Raw genomic sequence first — 18,952 nt, 5'->3', positions numbered from 1 at the left:
AATAGCGGTTAAACAAAAGAAGCTAATGCGTTCAGGTACCTCAGAACTCCGCAGGTCACCCGCACCTCGCGATAAGCACTGTGTTTCAGTGAACCATAGTCATTGAGCAAAATCTGAAAGACACGTGTAATATAGGAGGGCACAAATGTTTTTCTCCATTCAAAATATTTGTTGCAGACTTCATGTCAACAGAAATTATAATCTGAGACAATGACCAGAGGAGCCTATTTTATTATTCAAATGAACTATTGCAACACAAGCATCAAAAACTGCTACACAGAACATAAAGGTACACAAATAAATACCTACATTTCAGTTATATTTCTGCAAAACGGCTAATGAACAACTGAATCAAAAATGAATCAAAAATAAAGACTCACATTTTCCAGGAGTTTGTTACAACATTAACATTGGCTGCCCTTCACCATTTTAGTGTTGACAGCACAAATTTAGGTTCTGCGTTGTAGAGTACATTTTTGTCTTTCGCCCAGTTTTATCTTGGCTCAACCCATTAACAGTTCATGCAGAATTTGTTTTCAGTAACTCAACCCCCCCCAATCATGAAGAACCAAAGCAGACTGGTGTAAGCCCCATCTTCAACTGGTTAGGCTTTGGTGGTCCCCGACTGTGACGCCTGTTGACTCTGAAGCTGTTGGATCTTAATGTTCATCACCTCAATCACAGCTAGAAAATAGAACAAAGACAGGAAGGAATGACCAACATAAACTATACAAGTGAGGTTTTATTGCATTTAACATAAATACTTAATATAATACAAACTTTTGTGTGTGTTACCTTGTTTCATGCCATATTTCTCCTGCAGAGCCGGCTGAATCTTCTCTATCTGCTTGGTGAGGAAGTCTATTTTGCGCTTGAAAAACTCCTTTGTATCATTGACATTCTGCAGAGATAGTTCAAATGAGGCTCAAACTCAGATTTCCAAATATTTGTACTAACATGCAATTAAAATGTACTTAGTGGTGTTAAATACTTAAGTAAAAATACTACTTAAGTAGTTTTTTGGCATCTGTACTTTACTATTTGACAACTTTTACTTCACTACATTCCTAAAGAAAATAATGTACTTTTTACTCCATACATTTTCCATGACACTCAAAAGTACTCTTTATATTTTGAATGCTTAGCAGGACAAGGATCCAATTCACACACTTATCAAGATAACATCCCTGGTCATCCCTACTGCCTCTGATCTAGTGGACTCGCTAAACACAAATGCTTCATTTTAAAATTATGTCTAAGTGTTGGTGTGCCCCTGACTATCCGTGAATTTAAAAAAACAAGAAAATGGTGTGCCTTCATGAACACAACCCTGATAAATGCAAAGGGTTGGGACATGTCAGCGTACACTAAGTTGGAAGATAAGCTTGCCCAGACAGAGCAATTAAATGGAAACAAATTGAATTGGGACTGGAAAACTATAAACAGAGTACTTACCCAAAGAGCAAATCATGAGTCGACTGTACAATGAAGGATATTATCAATTACTTTTCTGCCCACCTTTTCAACGTAGTATCCTGTCCCCACATCCACTAAGACATGTTCCACGTCATCAAGTGTTCCAGGGACGTACATCTAATAGCAAGTGATGTTAAAAAACACAACAGGAAACTTCAACAACAATACTATTAAATTAAAGCATACTGAAGATATTATAGCGAATTCTGGGGGTAGCCCCCCCCCAAAGACTCGAACACTGGTCCAGAAACTGTCAAGCCAACACCTTAACAGCTATGTCAAGAAATCGAAACCTCTTAACGAGGTCACTAAGTGTTGGGTTAAGGTCGCTACACTACCCCCAAACTTCGGGAGAGCATGTCCCCACACTTCTCTATACCAAGTCCCTCATGTATACATGTCTCCCCAGTGGCCTCACAGGCACCATCCCACTTCTTACACAAATGTAGTGAATTCGGAGCGTAGCCACGAACGGGACCTGGTTCCAGCGACTGTCAAGCCAACACCTTAACCGTTACACCAAGAGGTCCCAAACATCTCGACGTGGTCGTTTTGGTATTGGGTTTCCTAAGAAAAGTCAGACTGTGATACCAATTCATGGTATACAGTCAAAGTTCTTTACCAGCCAGAATGTTGAATAAAATTACATTTGAACTTACTCTACCGGTTGTCTGTGTGGTTGGTCTTTCAATGGGTCCAAATTGTATACAATTTTCACAGGAAACTATTATTTACCCAACTTTTTAGAGTGCTGGTACTGCCATTGAAATATCCATCACCGGGCACATGAGCAAAACCATGTTAACACCTGCAAGACTTCGGTTAGTTTGCATGCATGCACTTTCGTCTTGTCTGTTTAATAATATTTTCCTATTTTGACAAACATTTCAGCCCACTGAAGGATCAACCCCACGGACAGTCGGGCAAAGTAAGTTCAAATATAATTTTATTCAACATTTGTGACAGACGAGGGACTTTTCGTTTTTTTTCTATGTATGTGGCTATGCTTTACAGTTAATGGAAAACATCGCCACAGAGGGACTTGGTATTGGGTTAAGTGCAGTTTCTTAAACCCGGTCCTGGGGAACCAAAGGGTGCAAATTATACACTATACACCCGATTCCACTCAGACCCAGTACCAATGGCTTGATAATAAGATTATTATTTGGATCAGGTGTGTAGTGTTAAGGAAAAAACTTAAATATGCACCACATTCGGGTCCCCAGGACTAGGATTAAGAAACACTGGGTTAAGGTTGCAACAATATAATGGCAGAGAAGGTGCTGTGGTCCCATTTACATTCAAACTGTATTTAACAATGCACTTTCAATCAATCTCAAATTAGTCCTCAAGTATGTTGAATGTGAGAATGTGTTTCCTGGTATGTTTGTAGAGTCTAATGAAAGCCTTGTTTTTTGGCATCGCCGATCAGTAACATAAGGATACAGAGCTTGTGAGGGGCACCAGCAATTCTTTTCCTAAAAGGTGGACCAGAAGAAATAAAGGTAAAATGTAAGTTAACAATTTAAGTGTATCATACTTTCAAACACTAATGTGGAGTGAGATCTGCAAAGATCATTTCCATCAATTGATTTTTGTATCTATAAAAGCTTCCATAGAAAACAAAAGCACAGAATGCATATAAAGTTACAAAAAAAGTCCATTACAAACCAACGTAGTTTGAGCAGCTCACCTGCATTGTTTTTGTTGAGGACACTTAAACTGTCCTTAGCTTCTACATATTTCGTCTGGACAACTTTGAGCTGACCTATAGAAGAGGTCAAAAACTCGGTCTCCTGCAAAACATGGAAGAACCAGTTGATGATCCAACTTATCAGACAGACACCAGACACATTCTTTGCAGTAATTTCATTCATGACCATTGATGAACTAAGTACGCCTGGCCCAAATATATTGCATTGAATGCTTATACGAATACTGGCCTGAAATAAACTGAATGTGGAAGCTGAGATCCTGCTAAGTTTGTTTCCTAATGAATGGACACTAGTTGACAGCGTTCCAAAACATTATTAGCAAGTGTTGTGCTGCAAACTGGCTACCAGAGTAGCAAGCATGCTGGCAATAAATGGAGACAACTTATTTACATTATGAACACTTCTCGTAAAATGTGGCAGGCACTACATAAGACCAGGCAGGCACTACATAAGACCAGGCAGGCACTACATAAGACCAGGCAGGCTAGTATTTTCTAGTAGGCAGTGCTTCATTTGTAAATCGAGATGTACCGGAACAAAAAGTGAGCGAGAGAGGGGGGTGACCCGGGGGAGTTCTGAGGTACCGGAAAGCACAAAAAAAAAGGACCTTTATAATAAAGCATTGCATGCATATCGTCGCATTTGCGTAGTGGCATAGAGCAGTAGAGTAGAGGCACTTACAGAATTTACACACATTGGAACATTTTTAGTAGCCTAGGGTCCAGGAAAAATCTTGCTTTTTTATAAACGCATTTCAAGCAATTCTTCGTCATTTTACATGACTGGAGACTTTGGTATAATATTTTTTAATACCACACAAATAATTGAAATGGCAGGCTACTTTGACACTGACAAAATTAGATGAATAAAAACGACGTGTCTTGAATCCATCAATAACCTTGGTCTAGGTGTGTGGAGACATATTGTAGGCTACGATGTAAGGAGGAAATTAGTTGTAAAAATGCTTTCCAGTTTCACTGACTCGCCCAATGATGCGCAGCTCACTTGCTGGTGATGGCCGATACCTTTGTGCCAAAAGCCTCCCTCTTTTGTAAAGCAATATTTGGAAGTTGATCAAATATTTTGGTAGCCTAGAACATAGATGGTCTTCTTTTTTCTGCAGGAGCCATTTACTCCCCAACCTTTTCCCCTTCGATTGTATTTGAAATACTGCGAAATGCTTGTTTTGTATACATTCTTTTTTTTTTCCACTGACAGATTGGCCACACGTTCCTGACTGTAGGCTATTCCTTGTTATTGGGCTACAATTCACAACTAGGCAATTTTAAAAAAAGAAGCTATTGATCCTTTGTGGCTAAATTATAGGCCTTCAGGGTATAGTAGGCTTTCTGAATTATTTTATTTATGAACACAGCAGTAGCCTATAACTTTGGCAAATGTATTTCAATTAATCAAGGGTGTTGCAGCTCCTCCAGGACTCTTTGCGCAGGAATGATTCTATAAGAAAATACACTGCATGCGCAAAGTATTCAGGCCCCTGGACTTTTTCCACATTTTGTTACATTACAGCCTTATTCGAAAATGTATTAAATTGTTTTCCCCCCCACTCATCTACACACAATAACCCATAACGACGAAGCAAAAACAGGTTTCTGGAAATGTGTGCAAATGTATAAAAATAGAGAAAAAAAACTGAAAACATTTACATAAGTATTCAGACCCTTTACTCAGTACTTTGTTGATGCACCTTTGGCAGCGATTACAGACTCAAGTATGATGCTACAAGCTTGGCTTACATGTATATGATTGGATTCAAGTCTCTGGCTGGGCCACTCAAGGACATTCAGAGACTTGTCCCGAAGCCACCCCGCGTTGTCTTGGCTGTGTGCTTAGGGTCGTTGTTCTGTTGGAAGGTGAACCTTCGCTCCAGACTAAGTTCCTGAGTGCTTTGGAGCAGGTTTTCATCAAGGATCTCTGTACTTTGCTCTGTTCATCTTTCCCTCGATCCCGACTAGTCTCCCAATCCCTGCTGCTGAAAAACATTACCACAGCATTATGCTGCCACCGCCATGCTTCACGTAGGGATGGTTCCAGGTTTCTGCCAGATGTCACAATTGGCATCCAGGCCAGAGTTCAATCTTGGTTTAATCAGACCAGATGAGTGTGCATTGGGTTCTTAAGGCCCTTCTCCCCCAATTGCTCAGTTTGGCCAGCTCCAGGAAATCTTGGTGGTTCCAAACTTCTTCCATTTAAGAATGATGGAGGCACTGTGTTCTTGGGGACCATCAATGTTGAAATGTTTTGGTACCCTTCCCCAGATCTGTGCCGTGACACAATCCAGTGTGGGAGCTCTATGGACAACTCCTTCATCCTCATGGCTTGGTTTTTGCGCTGACATGCAGTCAACTGTGGGACCCTATATAGACCGGTGTGCCTTTCCGAATCATGTCCAATCAATTGAATATACCACATGTGGACACCAAGTTGTAGAAACAGCTCAAGGATGATCAATGGAAATAGGATGCACCCGAGTTTGCAAAGGGTCTGAATGCTTTATGTAAATAAGGTATCTATTTTTTCTAAACTTTTTTGCATTGTTATTATGGGGTATTGTGTGTAGATCGAGTTAGCTTTAATTTGATCCATTTTATAGTAAGGCTGTAACGTTTAATGTGAAAACATTCAACGGGGTCTGAATACTTTCCGATTGCACTGTAAATTAAGTGCAAAGCTGGAGAGATGAGTTGCAGGCTGCAACTCATGTCCATCAGTGCAGATATATTACATATATTTAAAAAATCTAACTCTAGTTATGAGTTACAGCCACGTGTTAGCTGTACAATGTTGCGCAAACCAGAAACCGGGGCCGGCCCAAACCGAATCAATTCTTAGAATATTAGGCCCGAACTGAAATTGTACTTTTCACATTACGTTATTTGTTAATTATACTGCACCAACAAAAAAACGTACTCGAATTAACTTTGATCGCATTATAATTCTTACATTGCAAAAGGTGAGAGGTACAAAACGGAGAGATGCCGGATCCTGCTCAAATTAAGCACTGCAGTAGGTAAGTAAATTAAGCACGACAAAAAAAGCCACATATGGAACCGCTAACGTAACTCAGATGGCATGACTGGCTAGCTAGCAAGCTAATCAGCTGGGCTGGGACAAGGAAACACTTGGGCTAATATAAAATGTCCCCAGCTTGAGGTTACATTTCAACTACGACTAGAAAGAGTCAATATCGCCGTGTTACCTGCTCAAGTTGAGTCTTTAGTCCCTCCAACTGAGGAAGAGAAAGCTCTGTCAGATTCACCGCCATGTTAGAAAATGTGAGGAATGACCCTTCCAGTACAAGTATTTCCAGGTTGAGAAAACGCCCTTTCCATTACAAAGGTGAAGATGTGACATACTGCCCCCTACTGAGCTGGAGCATACATGCAATTCCTTTCAACACCAAAGCACAGGGATTGTTTGGCAAATACTTCATTTTATTGACAAGCATGACTTAATACATTCATGTACACAATGCATTAATTAATATATTTCTAAAACGATTCACCATATCCAAAATAAAAAAATAAAGGATCACCAACATTAGTTGACATTTAAGGCAGCAGCCCTGTGAAGCAGATAATACAGCCAAGTTTAAAATCATATCCAATCCATGTGTTGGGGATCAATGGCTTTGTGTGTGTTTGGCAAGAAGTCCTCTTATCCTAGCGCAGATGGATGGGGAGGCCGTAGACCACGGGTGCTGCCCCTATGAGGTGTTTGAGGTGTGTGGCCTGGCGGGACAGGGCCATGTGGTCCAGGAGTGGAGCCCCAGGACCTGCAGACAGCCAGGACTCCAGCAGAGCCTTGGTGAAGCGGTCAATGTCCCGATCCGTCACATCCCACAGATTCCCCAGAATCAATGGGCTGCAGGCCAGAGAAGAGACAGATAGGCATGATATACATGTCAAAATCACACAGGCAAAAATAAAACAGACAGGCAAGTTAATCTAGGACTTTTAGTCAGTGTATGGCAGTAAAACAGAACACATGAAATGCCCTTACAGCATCTAACATTTGCATTTATTTCAACAACAAAAAAAGATGAAGAAAGCATGGTGTCTCAATCTTTACAGGTGTGTGTGCACCAGTCTTACCAGCCAGCCATGAGGTAGTTGAGGATGATTCCTGTCCCCTCCAGCTCCCCTCGTACAGCCAGAGCAGCGCTGCTGCAACCAAAGAGCAGGGAGGCAGCTCTCATCTCCTTCTTCAGGATCCTCTGTCCATCCAGGAACCGCGCTCCCGCCCCATGACCCACGTAACTACAGAGACAGTGAGAGGCATGTGAGCCAGACTCTTCAGCACCCAAGTAATCAGAAACAAGTGAAGTAAGATCTGGTGATTTGTGACACCAATTCAAAGCATCTCACAGCTAGCATAATGCAAGACAAGTGGACAACACACACTAAAGACAGTCAAACTTCATGTTAAACTACATTTGTTTGTGTAATAAGGCAATTAATTGACAACTAAGCCTAAAGGCATGTTGGTAGGGTATGCTTTGCTGTCATACAGGTGAACGATAACTAATATATCTTCTCCGTAACAGGACACTTCACTTCCTTCTAGACTCACATGTAGAGGTCTTTGGCAGTTACTGCATCTTGCAGTTGATCTGGGTCAGGAGCCACACCGCACACACCCTGCCAATGTTGTTCACTTAGGACAGACAGAGCGAGAGTCAGAGATTCATCAAATTCTAAAGGACACAGACGAGGAAGACAATTAAAGCCCTCAAACAGTGTCGTTGGTGCTGCACTCACCCGGTGAACGACTGCTTGAAACGCTCCTCTGTGTCTCCCAGGTTGGCGTCAGGGTTGAGCACGTAGAACACCTGCTTCGGGTCCACACCTCCATTCAGGACACCACCCAGGTCAGACTGAGGGCCAGGAGAGACATGCAGACATCAGTATTCAACTTTAACAACTAATCTTTGTGGAATAAATTTGGGCCAAATGGGTGTGTGGTCTGACCTCTTTTAGAGCACAATGGCCCAGCAGTGAGTGTAGAGAGGGCATGCGGGTGACAGAGCAAGGCCTGAGGCAGGAGATGCTCTCCCATGGCAACTTCTGGAGGTACTGCAGGAGAGGACAAGACCGACATTACACCTGGCTTTACCACAATAGTCACACTCACAGGCAATGTGTTCACGTTATGCAAGACTCTCCCCAATCCTCCTCTACACAAAGAGTGTGCATTGTTTTGCTTTGTACGTTGATTTTGCTTGGCACACGAGTCGATTTGAGTGTTGGATAGAGTGGGGAGAAAGTGTTTGTGTGCAAGACTAGTGCGAGAGAAACCAACCTTGTCCAAGATGAGCACCACGTGGCCTTCTGGCTCGGGCCTCTCTGCCAGTACAGCCGCAGCGGTCTGCAGAAGGTCCACACACTGCTTCCCCCGCTCTACACACACTCCCTGGGCAAAACACTGCAGCTGGGACTGGGAAAGCAGAGGAGAGGCAGACAGCACAGCCTGAAACACACAGGGTTAAAATAAGTTATTTTAGTACTTCCTGGCCAATGTGCCTCTGCATGCTCTTTGGAGTCATGGCCTGGTTATGGTGAAAGCACTGACAACTGCTGTTGTAAAAAGGGCTTTATAGACAAATGTGATATCTATGATATACATGGGAAGGCATGTGGAAGCAGCACCTTCAACATCTCCTCTGAGGTCTGTGCCCCCCAGGCAGCGAGGGTCTTCTGGAGGTGCTTGGCCTGGACAGACAGCTCAGGGTCAGAGGTCAGGGGTAGTAGGAGCCCCCGCCAGCAGCCCAGCAACCCCTCCATCTCCTCCAGCAGCCTCTGAGGAAAGCGAGAGAAAGTGAGGGAGAGTGAGAGAAAGGGATGTTTAGGGACATACCAAAATTCTCTCATTACCATAAAGGGCGGCAGCGTAGCCTAGTGGTTAGAGCGTTGGACTAGTAACCGGAAGGTTGCGAGTTCAAACCCCCGAGCTGACAAGGTACAAATCTGTCGTTCTGCCCCTGAACAGGCAGTTAACCCACTGTTCCCAGGCCGTCATTGAAAATAAGAATGTGTTCTTAACTGACTTGCCTGGTTAAATAAAGGTTAAAAAAAAAAAAGAAAAAAAAAAAGAGATGTAATCAATACTACACCATTTTGCTTTTACTTTATTTATCATAACCACCTTCAATCTTACCTACAGTATAAGCATTCCTTCAACATATGTTTTGGAATGAATATGCTTCTTGCAGCAACATAACCTCTCATTTTACATGATCTCTTTTCACCCAAACCCAGATGTACCTTCCTTCCCACCAGTCTTACCTCCATGCGTGTGTCCAGGGCCCTCCTCCCCTCCCACCACTTGACCTTCTCCGACACACAGCTCACAGCCTTCTGCTCCTTCTGAACACTGTCCATCTCCTGCACCAGCCAGCTCATAGGGTGCTGATGATACACAGGGAAGACAGAAGTCACTCACAATGCATGCGTTTAAATATACTGTGTAGGAACCCAGGTTGAGAAAATTAGAAAAGGTTTAGAGAGCAAGAGAATACAAGGATAATATAAATATATGTGTGCTTGGGGGGTGGGTGGGTACCCAACCTCTCGCTGGGCCGTGGGGATGCGGACGGTGACGGGATCGGAGTCCCTCTCCAGCCGGGACAGCAGGACGGTGTCCCCCATTTCCCCTGGGTGCACCCCCAGCACAGACAGCACACACACAGTCACCCCTAAAGAGGGGACAAAGTATCACCACATCACTGTTGCCACTAGAAAAACACCATACATCCATTGCAGTCCATCTAATGCACAGGCTGTGGACTTCAGGGTTATGGTCAATTACATTTAATCTTCCAGCACGAAAAAATCCTAATAGGGAGTATATTGCCACTTTTCAAAATACAATTTAATTTCCATCACAAAATAGTTAACTCTGATAACCAATGTTATTTAACTGAAATATTTTTCTTGCCACAATAAAACATTGAAATCTGCCTGTGGTACCGGTGGGGAGGTCTTGTAGTTGTGTGATGAACTGTTGGCAGTGTTGCTGTGGGAAGACAGAGGGCTCAGCTGTGGGGAAGGAGAATATTTTCTCTAGCTGAGACAGCCTCTGTTCTATAGGGTTCCCAGTCTGGCTCGAGGGCTCCTCTAGACTCAGAGAACCCAGTCTGTCTGCCAGCTCAGATGAACTCTTCTTCAGCTTTCTACAGGAGGGACACAGCAAAGGAATCATTTCATCTTTAAGCACACAGGATTGAAAGGGGGGGACAGAATGATGTAAGCAACATGTTGATTTCTCCACCTAGGCTCCTATAGGTTTAGACTCACATGTATCCAGTTCCTTCAGATCTGTGAATATAGTAGGGGTAACCTAGGGGTTGTTTTCAGCCTGATCCAGAGAAAGTATGATGACTTACTTGAGGCGATTGGCCAGGTGCCGTGTCATGTGATGGCGGGAGGTCACACCCAGGGATTGGACGTGGAGCATCGCCGTAGTGACAGAATCCTTTTGCCCCAGCGACAGGGCCAGCAGGCCACAGAGGCGGGGGTAGAGGGTGGGCGGGGGGAAATGCTGCAGGGCCAACCAGGCAGAGCGAAGCAAAGACTGCACTGCCTCCACAGAGAGACCGTCTATGGAGAGAACAGAGAGAGTAGAACAAGGGAAAGAGGGTTAGGTTCAAACTGAGCACTTCTTTTCACCCTAAAACCATGTTCATTGTCACTGTACAAGGTGCAGCCAGCAGCCTCACCAGGCCCAGTGTTAGAGTGAGGGAGTTGGGCCTGGGCTTGCAGGGCCCCCCTGGGTGACCCTCACGCCTCAGCTCAGACAGACAGTCTCGCTCTCTATCACCACACAAGTCTCTCCTCAGGACCTCAAAGTCTGTGTCTGGGCCGTCCAACACCATGCCTGTAGACAGAGAATAAGCAAAATACCATTGGTTAAAAAGTTATTGAATTACAGTAGAATACAAGTCCCTATTCCTTAGAGCTTGACTTGGATGCCCACTGCATGCGAAGGCAGGCAGTTCTAGTCTATGGAGTATACGAGCAACATGAAATACTCTTACTGGCTGCACCAGTCTCCTCAGTCTCGGTGTCTGACGCCCTCAGCTCCTCGATACTGGAGTCCATATTAAGTCCATCCATCTCCTCTTCAATGGTCCTCATCCTCTCTGGCGCCTCACTGTGTCCCCCTGTCCCAGGCTGTTGTCTTCTGGGTCTGCCTCTCCTGGCCGGGGCAGACTGGGAGGAGGATGACACAGAGGCGACCAGCTCGTCCTCAGAGGAGGTGCAGGAGAGGGGGGCGGCAGCGTCCTTCCTGCCCCTCTTAGGAGGGGCCTTCGCTGTAGGGGGGTCAGGGGCTGAGACTTCTTTTGGGGCACGGAGTGTCCTGGTGGAGGTGATGCGCTTTTTGGAGACCACAGGTTTCTCTTTGAGCTCCACTTTGGGGTTGGATTCAGTGTCACTCTCATCACTGAACTCCACCTATACCAGGAGACAAAAATTAGTACCTGGCTGCACCCTCTATGGCCAACACCCACACTAATAAGTACATCGCCATACCAATTTTCATCCGTGCATACAATCCATTCATTATAACTATAGATACGAATAATCTGGTCTTGCAGCCTGTCCCCTATTTGTACCTTAAAGCGAGATTTCTTGGTGCGTTTGGGGGCTGCAGGTACAGGCTGTGGTTTATCCTGAGATGGTGACAGCTCCTCATAGACCTGGAAGGGCAGATTAGCGGCGACCTTGGCTGCTCCTCGCCTAGCAGAGGAGGGAGCCTTGACCCTCTGGACGGGGGTGCATGCCACTGTGGGCACCTCTGTGTTGAATTCAAATGATTTGAGCTCCCCCACAGACGACTTGGCCCTGGATTGTTTGACCACCACAGGTGTTTTGGGGACCAGAGACATTTGGCCCTTGGAGGAGAAACTCACTTTGATCTTGGGGATGTGGTCTTTGGTCTTCTTGGTGTCTTTAGCTTTAGCAGCTGTGACCACTGGGTCTTTGGACTTCTTAAGTGGGGTTGGAGGTGGGGGTAGTGTTTTAGGCTTGTGGTCCACCTCCACAGCTCCTTTGGGTGGAGGGTTCCAGGCCCAGGCTGCAGAAAAAAGCTCCTCAGGGGGGCAGTCTCTCTGGGTGGCCAGGGCCAGACAGGAGACCTGGGCTTTGGCCCCCAGAAGCCTGGCCCTCAAGGGCCCCAGCTCCGGAGAGGGCTTGGAGGCCACAAACGCCAAACCAGCCTCTAGGACTTTCCAGGTATCTGCAGCCTTCCCCATCCTTAGCTCCAGACCCGACATGGCAATGCGCAGGTACACCCGTGCCACTAGATCCTGGAGCAAACAGGGTTTGGGTGGGAGGGTCTTGAGGGGGAAGAGCTTGGTCAGTTTGGTGGCCAACTTGACAGTGATGCTCTTGCAGCGGGCCAGAGCGGCCAGGTGGAGGTTACGACTGGCTCGGACCTCAGTGGGGCTTAGCTGGAGGGCCAGGTCGGCCTGTGTGGTGGCCCAACGAGCAGTCACCCTTCCCAGGCTGGGCTCAGAGCAGCAGGGGCATTGGCAGTCGGCCACATGGTCCAGGGAAGAGAGCAAGCGCTGGGCCCTGGCTTTGAGGGGAGGGGAGCTGGCCAGGTCCCGCTCGATGGGTTCCTTGGGGAACCAGCGGGTGCTCAGGAAGGCCTTACAGTCCTCCTCACCACTGGGAAGGGGAGACTCTGGCTTCGAAGCCGGACGGCCTTTCCTCGGTTGGATCCTCACCTCCGCCTTCTGCGCCCCATTAGTAAAGTCTAGAGGAGTCCAGAAGAGGGTTGACAGTGGTATTGTTACAAAGAATGGCAGCAAGACTCAAATGCTTCCACCAACATTATGTATAATTCACAGTCATTGGAATATGTAAGTAAAATTGTACCGGTGCAGAGTTCCAGCAGGTTCCTGACTTTGTCCAAGTCAAAGCCACACTCCTCCCTCTCCCCCTTCATCAGCTCCAGCTCAGCCTTTATCACCAGCAGCTCGGCACACCTACAAACACACACAATATGAGTTTCTGAAACACCCAAAATGTATTGTATATTATGCACATACAAGAGGTCAAAATAACACTGAAATTATGAAAAAGACGATAATGCCTTTTTGTGTAAGAGCGGTTTGAAATAATTCCTGGAATTTTACCCTGTTCAGGTGGGATGGAACATATCAGATCCCACATCATGATCTGATAATAGACCAATGACTGTTTGTCTGGGTAAGGTGGTGGGCTCAAACACCATCCTATAAACCAATTAGGGCTGAGTATGGAAGTATCTTCAGATTTGTTTCCTAACGCCTACACAATCAATACTGGAGGTTCAGGGAAATAAATTATTTTAAAGTTTTTTAAAGAGTTATTGTCACTAAATAAACAAACATTTATTTATTAGACATACAGTGATGATAAAAAATAAAATAAAAATTACAACATGGATAGGCCTCAATTATTTCTTTTGAGAACTCCTCCTGTAGTGGAGGAAGCAGAGACAGGCACTTACTGGCTGAGAGTTTGCAGCTTGGTGGCCAGTTTGAGGGCCTCTAGACACTGGAGCTTGGCCTCATGGACGGCTCCACTGCTGCTCCTCACCGACACCATTCTCACAGAACAGCCCAGCAGCTCAGACAGCAGCTGCCACTTCAACACCAGATTATCACCTAGGAGGGGTGGGTCAAAGGTCAAAGATGATAGAATGGCATCTACCTCAGATGGGGGCTGAATTGGTAGGTTATGGTGGGCGTGTGGGAAAAGTACAAAGACACAAGTAGACCAGTCTTACAGCTTTACCTGGGTCATGTTGATTTGACACCAAACGGCTATAAGGCCACTGATAGCAAGAAGTGGAGGGAACACAATCAACGCAAGTCAAGGTGCAACCCCCCAAAAATGTGATAATCTTTGAAAAAGCTCAACGCTCGTTCACCATTAAAAACATTAATTTAGGCAACAATCAAAAGCTCGAGGCACACTGAGAAAAATGTTTAATCCTTCAGAACAAGTGGAAGCTGCCAGCCGTACAGTACCTTGGTCTATGAAGCGTGTGTCAGTGCTACTGCAGGCTCCATACAGGCCATTTCCCACCAGAGTCACCAGCAGACTACACAGAAGCTTCAGGCTCTCATACAGGGCAGTGTCTGGGGTCTTCAGCCCTGCAACACAGTCAAATCCAATCCAATTTTATTTGTCACAGGCGCAAAATACAACAGGTGTAGGTAGACCTTACCGTGAAATGTTTACTTACAAGCCCTTAACCAAAAATGCAGTTTGAGAAATAGAGTGAAGAAAATATAAAGTAACAATAAAATGACATAATATAACGAGGCTATATACAAGGTTTCCGGTACAGAGTCAATGTACGGGGTCACACACTAACATGACAAACGGCTAAACGTAGTGCCTGCAGTGTCCAAAAAACAGTGACATTTACAAATGAAACGTGACATGCCATCTATCAGTCGACGCTACGAGGTCCAGAGCCTGCTGTTTTTTTGTTCTACGTGATAATTAACTGCACACACATCTGGTGTCCCAGGTCTAAATCAGCCCTGATTATAGGGGAACAATGAACAAATGCAGTGGAACTGGCTTTGAGGTCCAGAGTTTGAAGGGTCTAGACTCTAGATTAGTAAAGGGTGCAGACCATGTTGGGTGATGCGTTGGCGCAGTGCCGGTGGCAGTGCGGCTGTGTCCAGACTCAGGTATGCACTACTGGTCTGTAGTGCCCGTGCACGCAGCAGGTACCAGCTCTTAGAGTGCCGTTGCTCTCCCACCTCTTTCAGAACCTCACATAGGTAAGGCACACCCTGTGCCACCTGTGGAGATATAGAGAGAAGAGGATAGAGTTAACGGATGACTATTGACAAAAAAGGCTTAGGGTAGACTCAGATGGTAGCAACACTTGTGCTGTCACTTTGTGAGCTCCCTCTGTGTTGTGGCTAATACTCTGTGTGTTACCTGTCCTTTGCTGTAGCAGAGCTGAGCCCTCAGCAGTTTGGCCAGCACAAAGAGAAGGGAGGGGCCCCCAGTGTTGGGATCAGGGGTCAGACAATTCTCTGCTTCCTCCAGCTGGGCCTAAAACACACAGTATTGAAACGTTAAAAACAATAAACATACACATTACAAAGGAGCACAGCATCTAAGGGTAACATTCAGTACATGACGTTCCTGACTGCTTACAATTTCAAACGTAAACATTTAATCAGCAGGTGGGTTACCTGGGCCATTTCAGGGGCACCCAGCTCCAGCAGCAGCCTGGCAGAGTGGCACAGGGAGGAGGCATGGCCTTGAGCATCACCAAGGCGACGGGAAAGGCCAGAAGCCAACTGGTAGGCCTCCAGGGCCTGCAGAGGCTAGGAGAGGAAGATATGTGTTTTCCAAAATGACATAAGAGTAGCCAGTCAAAAAGAAAAAGTAGCCAGCCAGGTGCTCCCAGAGGTAAACCTAGGAGCTCTATTTTGGTGGCTTCTGGGTCTAGGCCTATATGATCAGGATCATTTTCACAGTGAGATGACAAACCTTTCTTGTGAGATTAAAGTCTTATTTAGAGTTTACCTCAAGATATGAACTGCCACGTGTTCTTCAAATGACGTATTATTAAAACAGAAAAAATGACAAATAGCCTACATTCTCTTGAAAAGTAAATTCAATGTTAAACTGAAAACATTTCAAATGATAGACTGAAGTATTACAGTGCACAAAACATTAGGAACACCTACTCTTTCCGTGACTATGAAGCTATGATCCCTTATTGATGTCACTCATTAAATCCACTTCAAAATCAGTGTAGATGAAGGGAAGGAGACATGTTAAAGAAGGATTTTTAAGCCTTGAGACATGGATTGTGTATGTGTGCCATTCAGAGGGTGAATGGGCAAGACAAAATATTTAAGTTCCTTTAAAACAGTATGGCAGTAGGTGTTAAGCGCACCGGTTTGAGTGTGTCAAGAACTGCAACACCGCTGGGTTTTTCACACTCAACAGTTTTCAATGTGTATCAAGAATGGTCTACCACCAAAAGGACATCCAGCCAACTTCACACCACTGTGGGAACAGGCTGATTAGCCAACAGTTGGTGTTAATGGAAAACACTGGAAGATGGATATATGAAGGGCCAGTCATACGGGCTGGAACAGGAAGTAGATACTAGGAAGTAAATACTAGCCCTGTCAAGGACTACAGTGTGTAGAAGCTTCAGGTGTTAGTTACCTTGCCCATGAGTTTGTAGAGGGCAGCAGTGAGGGCGATGGAGGTGCAGGTCTGTTTAGGGTTCTTTACAGAGGGCAGCTCGTTCCTCTGCAGTAGAGAGGCCCACTCCCCAAGAGCCTTGTCAAGAGGTTGGCTCAACTCTGAGTAGAGAAACACACACTCAGTAATTCACTCGTTACTGAGTGAGAAACAGCAATGGTCAACCTGCCATAGACTCATACACTGACAACTATGGGAAGTGGAATCCAGCATAGGCACATGTGGTGGATTCTAACTGCATGTTGTATGAGCCAAATACTTACAATGTAAAGAATACAGTGAACGTCAATCTAAATGAGCTCTCCTGGACAAGGATGATTGGGAAGTGAAAGAAGATCCTTACTGCTCTCAGCAGCAAGATTGAAGCGCAGGCCCTCGTACACCAGGTTGCTGTCCTGCTGCTTCTGCTTGTCCTCGTAATCTAGGTCATTGGTCTCCACAGGGTTGGTGTCGCCCCCTGCCTGCTGCCGCACATTCTGCAGCCTCTTCTCCTTATCTATGGCCTGGTCAAGGGAAGAGTGGTTCATATACAAATGGCAGCGAATCAATAAACAGGCTATCAAAACATCTAGAACCACACATAATCTGTTCAACTGAGAATATACAAGAAACAAAAGGCTAGCAATTACAATGTCAAATTTAAGATTAAAATGTAACGGGGTGAAATCTAGATGTCATGAATAATGAGAAATAAAATATTTTCAAACACATTACCACCCACCTCCTGCAGGTTCTTCTCCAGGGTGCAGACATACAGCCACAGAGAGGCGTGGGCCTTGTCGTCCTTCAGCCTATCAGCATTCTCCTCCGTCTCTGGCTCCTCCTCTAGCAGTCTCAGGGCCTCGTGGGTAAAATCAACGGCAGAGCTGCCATGGCAACGCAACAAAAATAAACTGCTGAAGAACTACTAAAGCACGTCAGTATAAGTTATATTAATAGCATTGGCATTCCACAGTTGAGTAGTATTTGTTTCCTATCAGTCCATCTGAAGCAGAATAAGTTAGTTACAGTAGTATTGCCATTCCACAGTAGAGCATCTTTTGTCCTACCAGTCTGTCTGTTCACTGAAATCCTGAAAGCACACCACTTGGGCCATCTCACACAGGTAGACGGCACGCAGGTGTGAGTGGTGGCTGTCCTCGTGGCAGATGTCCAGCAAGTCACACAGGGTGTTGTAGCGCTCCTGAGTGCTGTCCCCTGCCACCTCCTTGTAGGCACGCAGCTCCTCCTCCAACAGGCACAGCATCACCCCCTCGTCAGGGACGTCAGGCCCAAAGCCATCACGTAGAGTCCTGACAACACAACAGCACAGGGACAGTCATACTCGAATGGGGTCTCTTAAGTGGTAAAGAGGAATTTATCAAACATTCACTAGTAAATTATCCTCATCAGGCTTCCCTATGCTGAAAACATTGTGTAGAAATTGTTTTGGAGTCTGAAAGCGTATACCAGTATACAGTGCATCCGGAAAGTATTTCGAACCCTTGACCATTTCATTACGTTACAGCCTTATTCTAAAATTGACTAAATCATTTGGTTTCTCTCACAATACCACATAAAGGTCAAAGCGAAAACAGGTAATAATTTTGGGCAAACGTATTAAATAAAAAAACTGAAATTTCACATTTACAAGTATTCAGACCCTTTTACTCAGTACTTTGGTGAAGCATCTTTGGCAGCGAGCACAGCCTCGAGTCTTCTTGGGTATGACGCTATAAGCTTGGCACACCAGTATTTGGAGAGTTTCTCCCATTCTTTTCTGCAGATCCTCTAAAGTTCTGTCAGGTTGAACGGGGCGCAATGCTGCACAGCTATTTTCAGGTCTTTCCAGAGATGTTTGATCGGGTTCAAGTCCGGGTGACTCAAGGACATTCAGAGACTTGTCCCGAAGCCACTTAAGCGTTGTCTTGGCTATGTGCTTAGGGTCATTGTCCTGTTGGAAGGACTTGGAAGGACTCCATGTTTTCATCCAGGAGCTCTCTGAACCCGAGTCTCCCAGTACAAGCCGCTGAAAAACATCCCCACAGCATGATGCTGCCACCACGCGTCACCGTAGGGATGGTGCTATGTTTGCTCCAGGCGTGACGCTTGGCATTCAGGCCACAGACTTCAATCTTGGTTTCATCAGACCAGATAATCTTGTTTCTCATGGTCTGAGAGTCTTTAGATGCCTTTTGGAAAACTCCAAGTGGGCCGTCATGTGCATTTTACTGAGGAGTGGCTTCCATCTGGCCACTCTACCATGAAGGCCTGATTGGTTGAGTGCTGCAGAGATGGTTGTCATTCTGGAAGGTTCTCCCATCTCCACAGAGGAACTCTAGAACTCTGTTAGAGTGACCATCGGGTTCTTGGTCACCTCCTTGTTAGCAGTTGATGTTACTCTTCAATAACACAGACCCCAAAGCAAATCAGTGGGAGAAAAATACGTATATTCAATGAGGACAAAAATCATAGATGTTACGCTGAGAGAAAGATGTTCATTCTCCCCTGTCCTCAGTG

The 18,952-nt window shown here is 45.3% G+C and overlaps 2 protein-coding genes across 2 annotated transcripts in view; both read right to left on the bottom strand.

The window, feature by feature from the left end:
* Window positions 1-213: 213 nt before the first annotated feature.
* On the bottom strand, window positions 214-6,519 carry pfdn5 (prefoldin 5). The gene is made up of 6 exons (XM_029683327.2): window positions 6,412-6,519; window positions 3,170-3,272; window positions 2,923-2,954; window positions 1,519-1,593; window positions 796-901; window positions 214-684 (listed from the first exon to the last, which is right to left on the bottom strand). The coding sequence occupies exons 1-6, from the start codon at window positions 6,475-6,477 to the stop codon at window positions 605-607; spliced, it is 462 nt and encodes a 153-aa protein (XP_029539187.1). The 5' UTR covers window positions 6,478-6,519; the 3' UTR covers window positions 214-604.
* Window positions 6,520-6,625: 106 nt separating this feature from the next.
* espl1 (extra spindle pole bodies like 1, separase) overlaps window positions 6,626-18,952 on the bottom strand; it is a 31,374-nt gene continuing 19,047 nt past the window's right edge. The window contains 25 exon segments of the mRNA XM_029683325.2: window positions 6,626-7,076; window positions 7,307-7,471; window positions 7,785-7,868; window positions 7,973-8,088; window positions 8,183-8,287; window positions 8,514-8,681; window positions 8,861-9,010; window positions 9,497-9,619; window positions 9,779-9,906; window positions 10,181-10,383; window positions 10,597-10,810; window positions 10,930-10,974; window positions 10,977-11,087; window positions 11,248-11,665; window positions 11,827-12,971; window positions 13,094-13,203; window positions 13,710-13,866; window positions 14,233-14,358; window positions 14,850-15,021; window positions 15,164-15,280; window positions 15,424-15,558; window positions 16,415-16,554; window positions 16,797-16,956; window positions 17,175-17,319; window positions 17,503-17,745. Coding sequence (XP_029539185.2) covers window positions 6,875-7,076; window positions 7,307-7,471; window positions 7,785-7,868; window positions 7,973-8,088; window positions 8,183-8,287; window positions 8,514-8,681; window positions 8,861-9,010; window positions 9,497-9,619; window positions 9,779-9,906; window positions 10,181-10,383; window positions 10,597-10,810; window positions 10,930-10,974; window positions 10,977-11,087; window positions 11,248-11,665; window positions 11,827-12,971; window positions 13,094-13,203; window positions 13,710-13,866; window positions 14,233-14,358; window positions 14,850-15,021; window positions 15,164-15,280; window positions 15,424-15,558; window positions 16,415-16,554; window positions 16,797-16,956; window positions 17,175-17,319; window positions 17,503-17,745 — 4,882 coding nt within the window. The 3' untranslated portion in view covers window positions 6,626-6,874.

This window comes from Oncorhynchus nerka, linkage group LG15 (assembly GCF_034236695.1).
Source record: "Oncorhynchus nerka isolate Pitt River linkage group LG15, Oner_Uvic_2.0, whole genome shotgun sequence".
Taxonomy (NCBI): Eukaryota; Metazoa; Chordata; class Actinopteri; order Salmoniformes; family Salmonidae; genus Oncorhynchus; species Oncorhynchus nerka.
The sequence above is the reverse complement of the archived record's forward strand: the minus strand, read 5'-3'. Positions and strand labels throughout refer to the sequence as shown.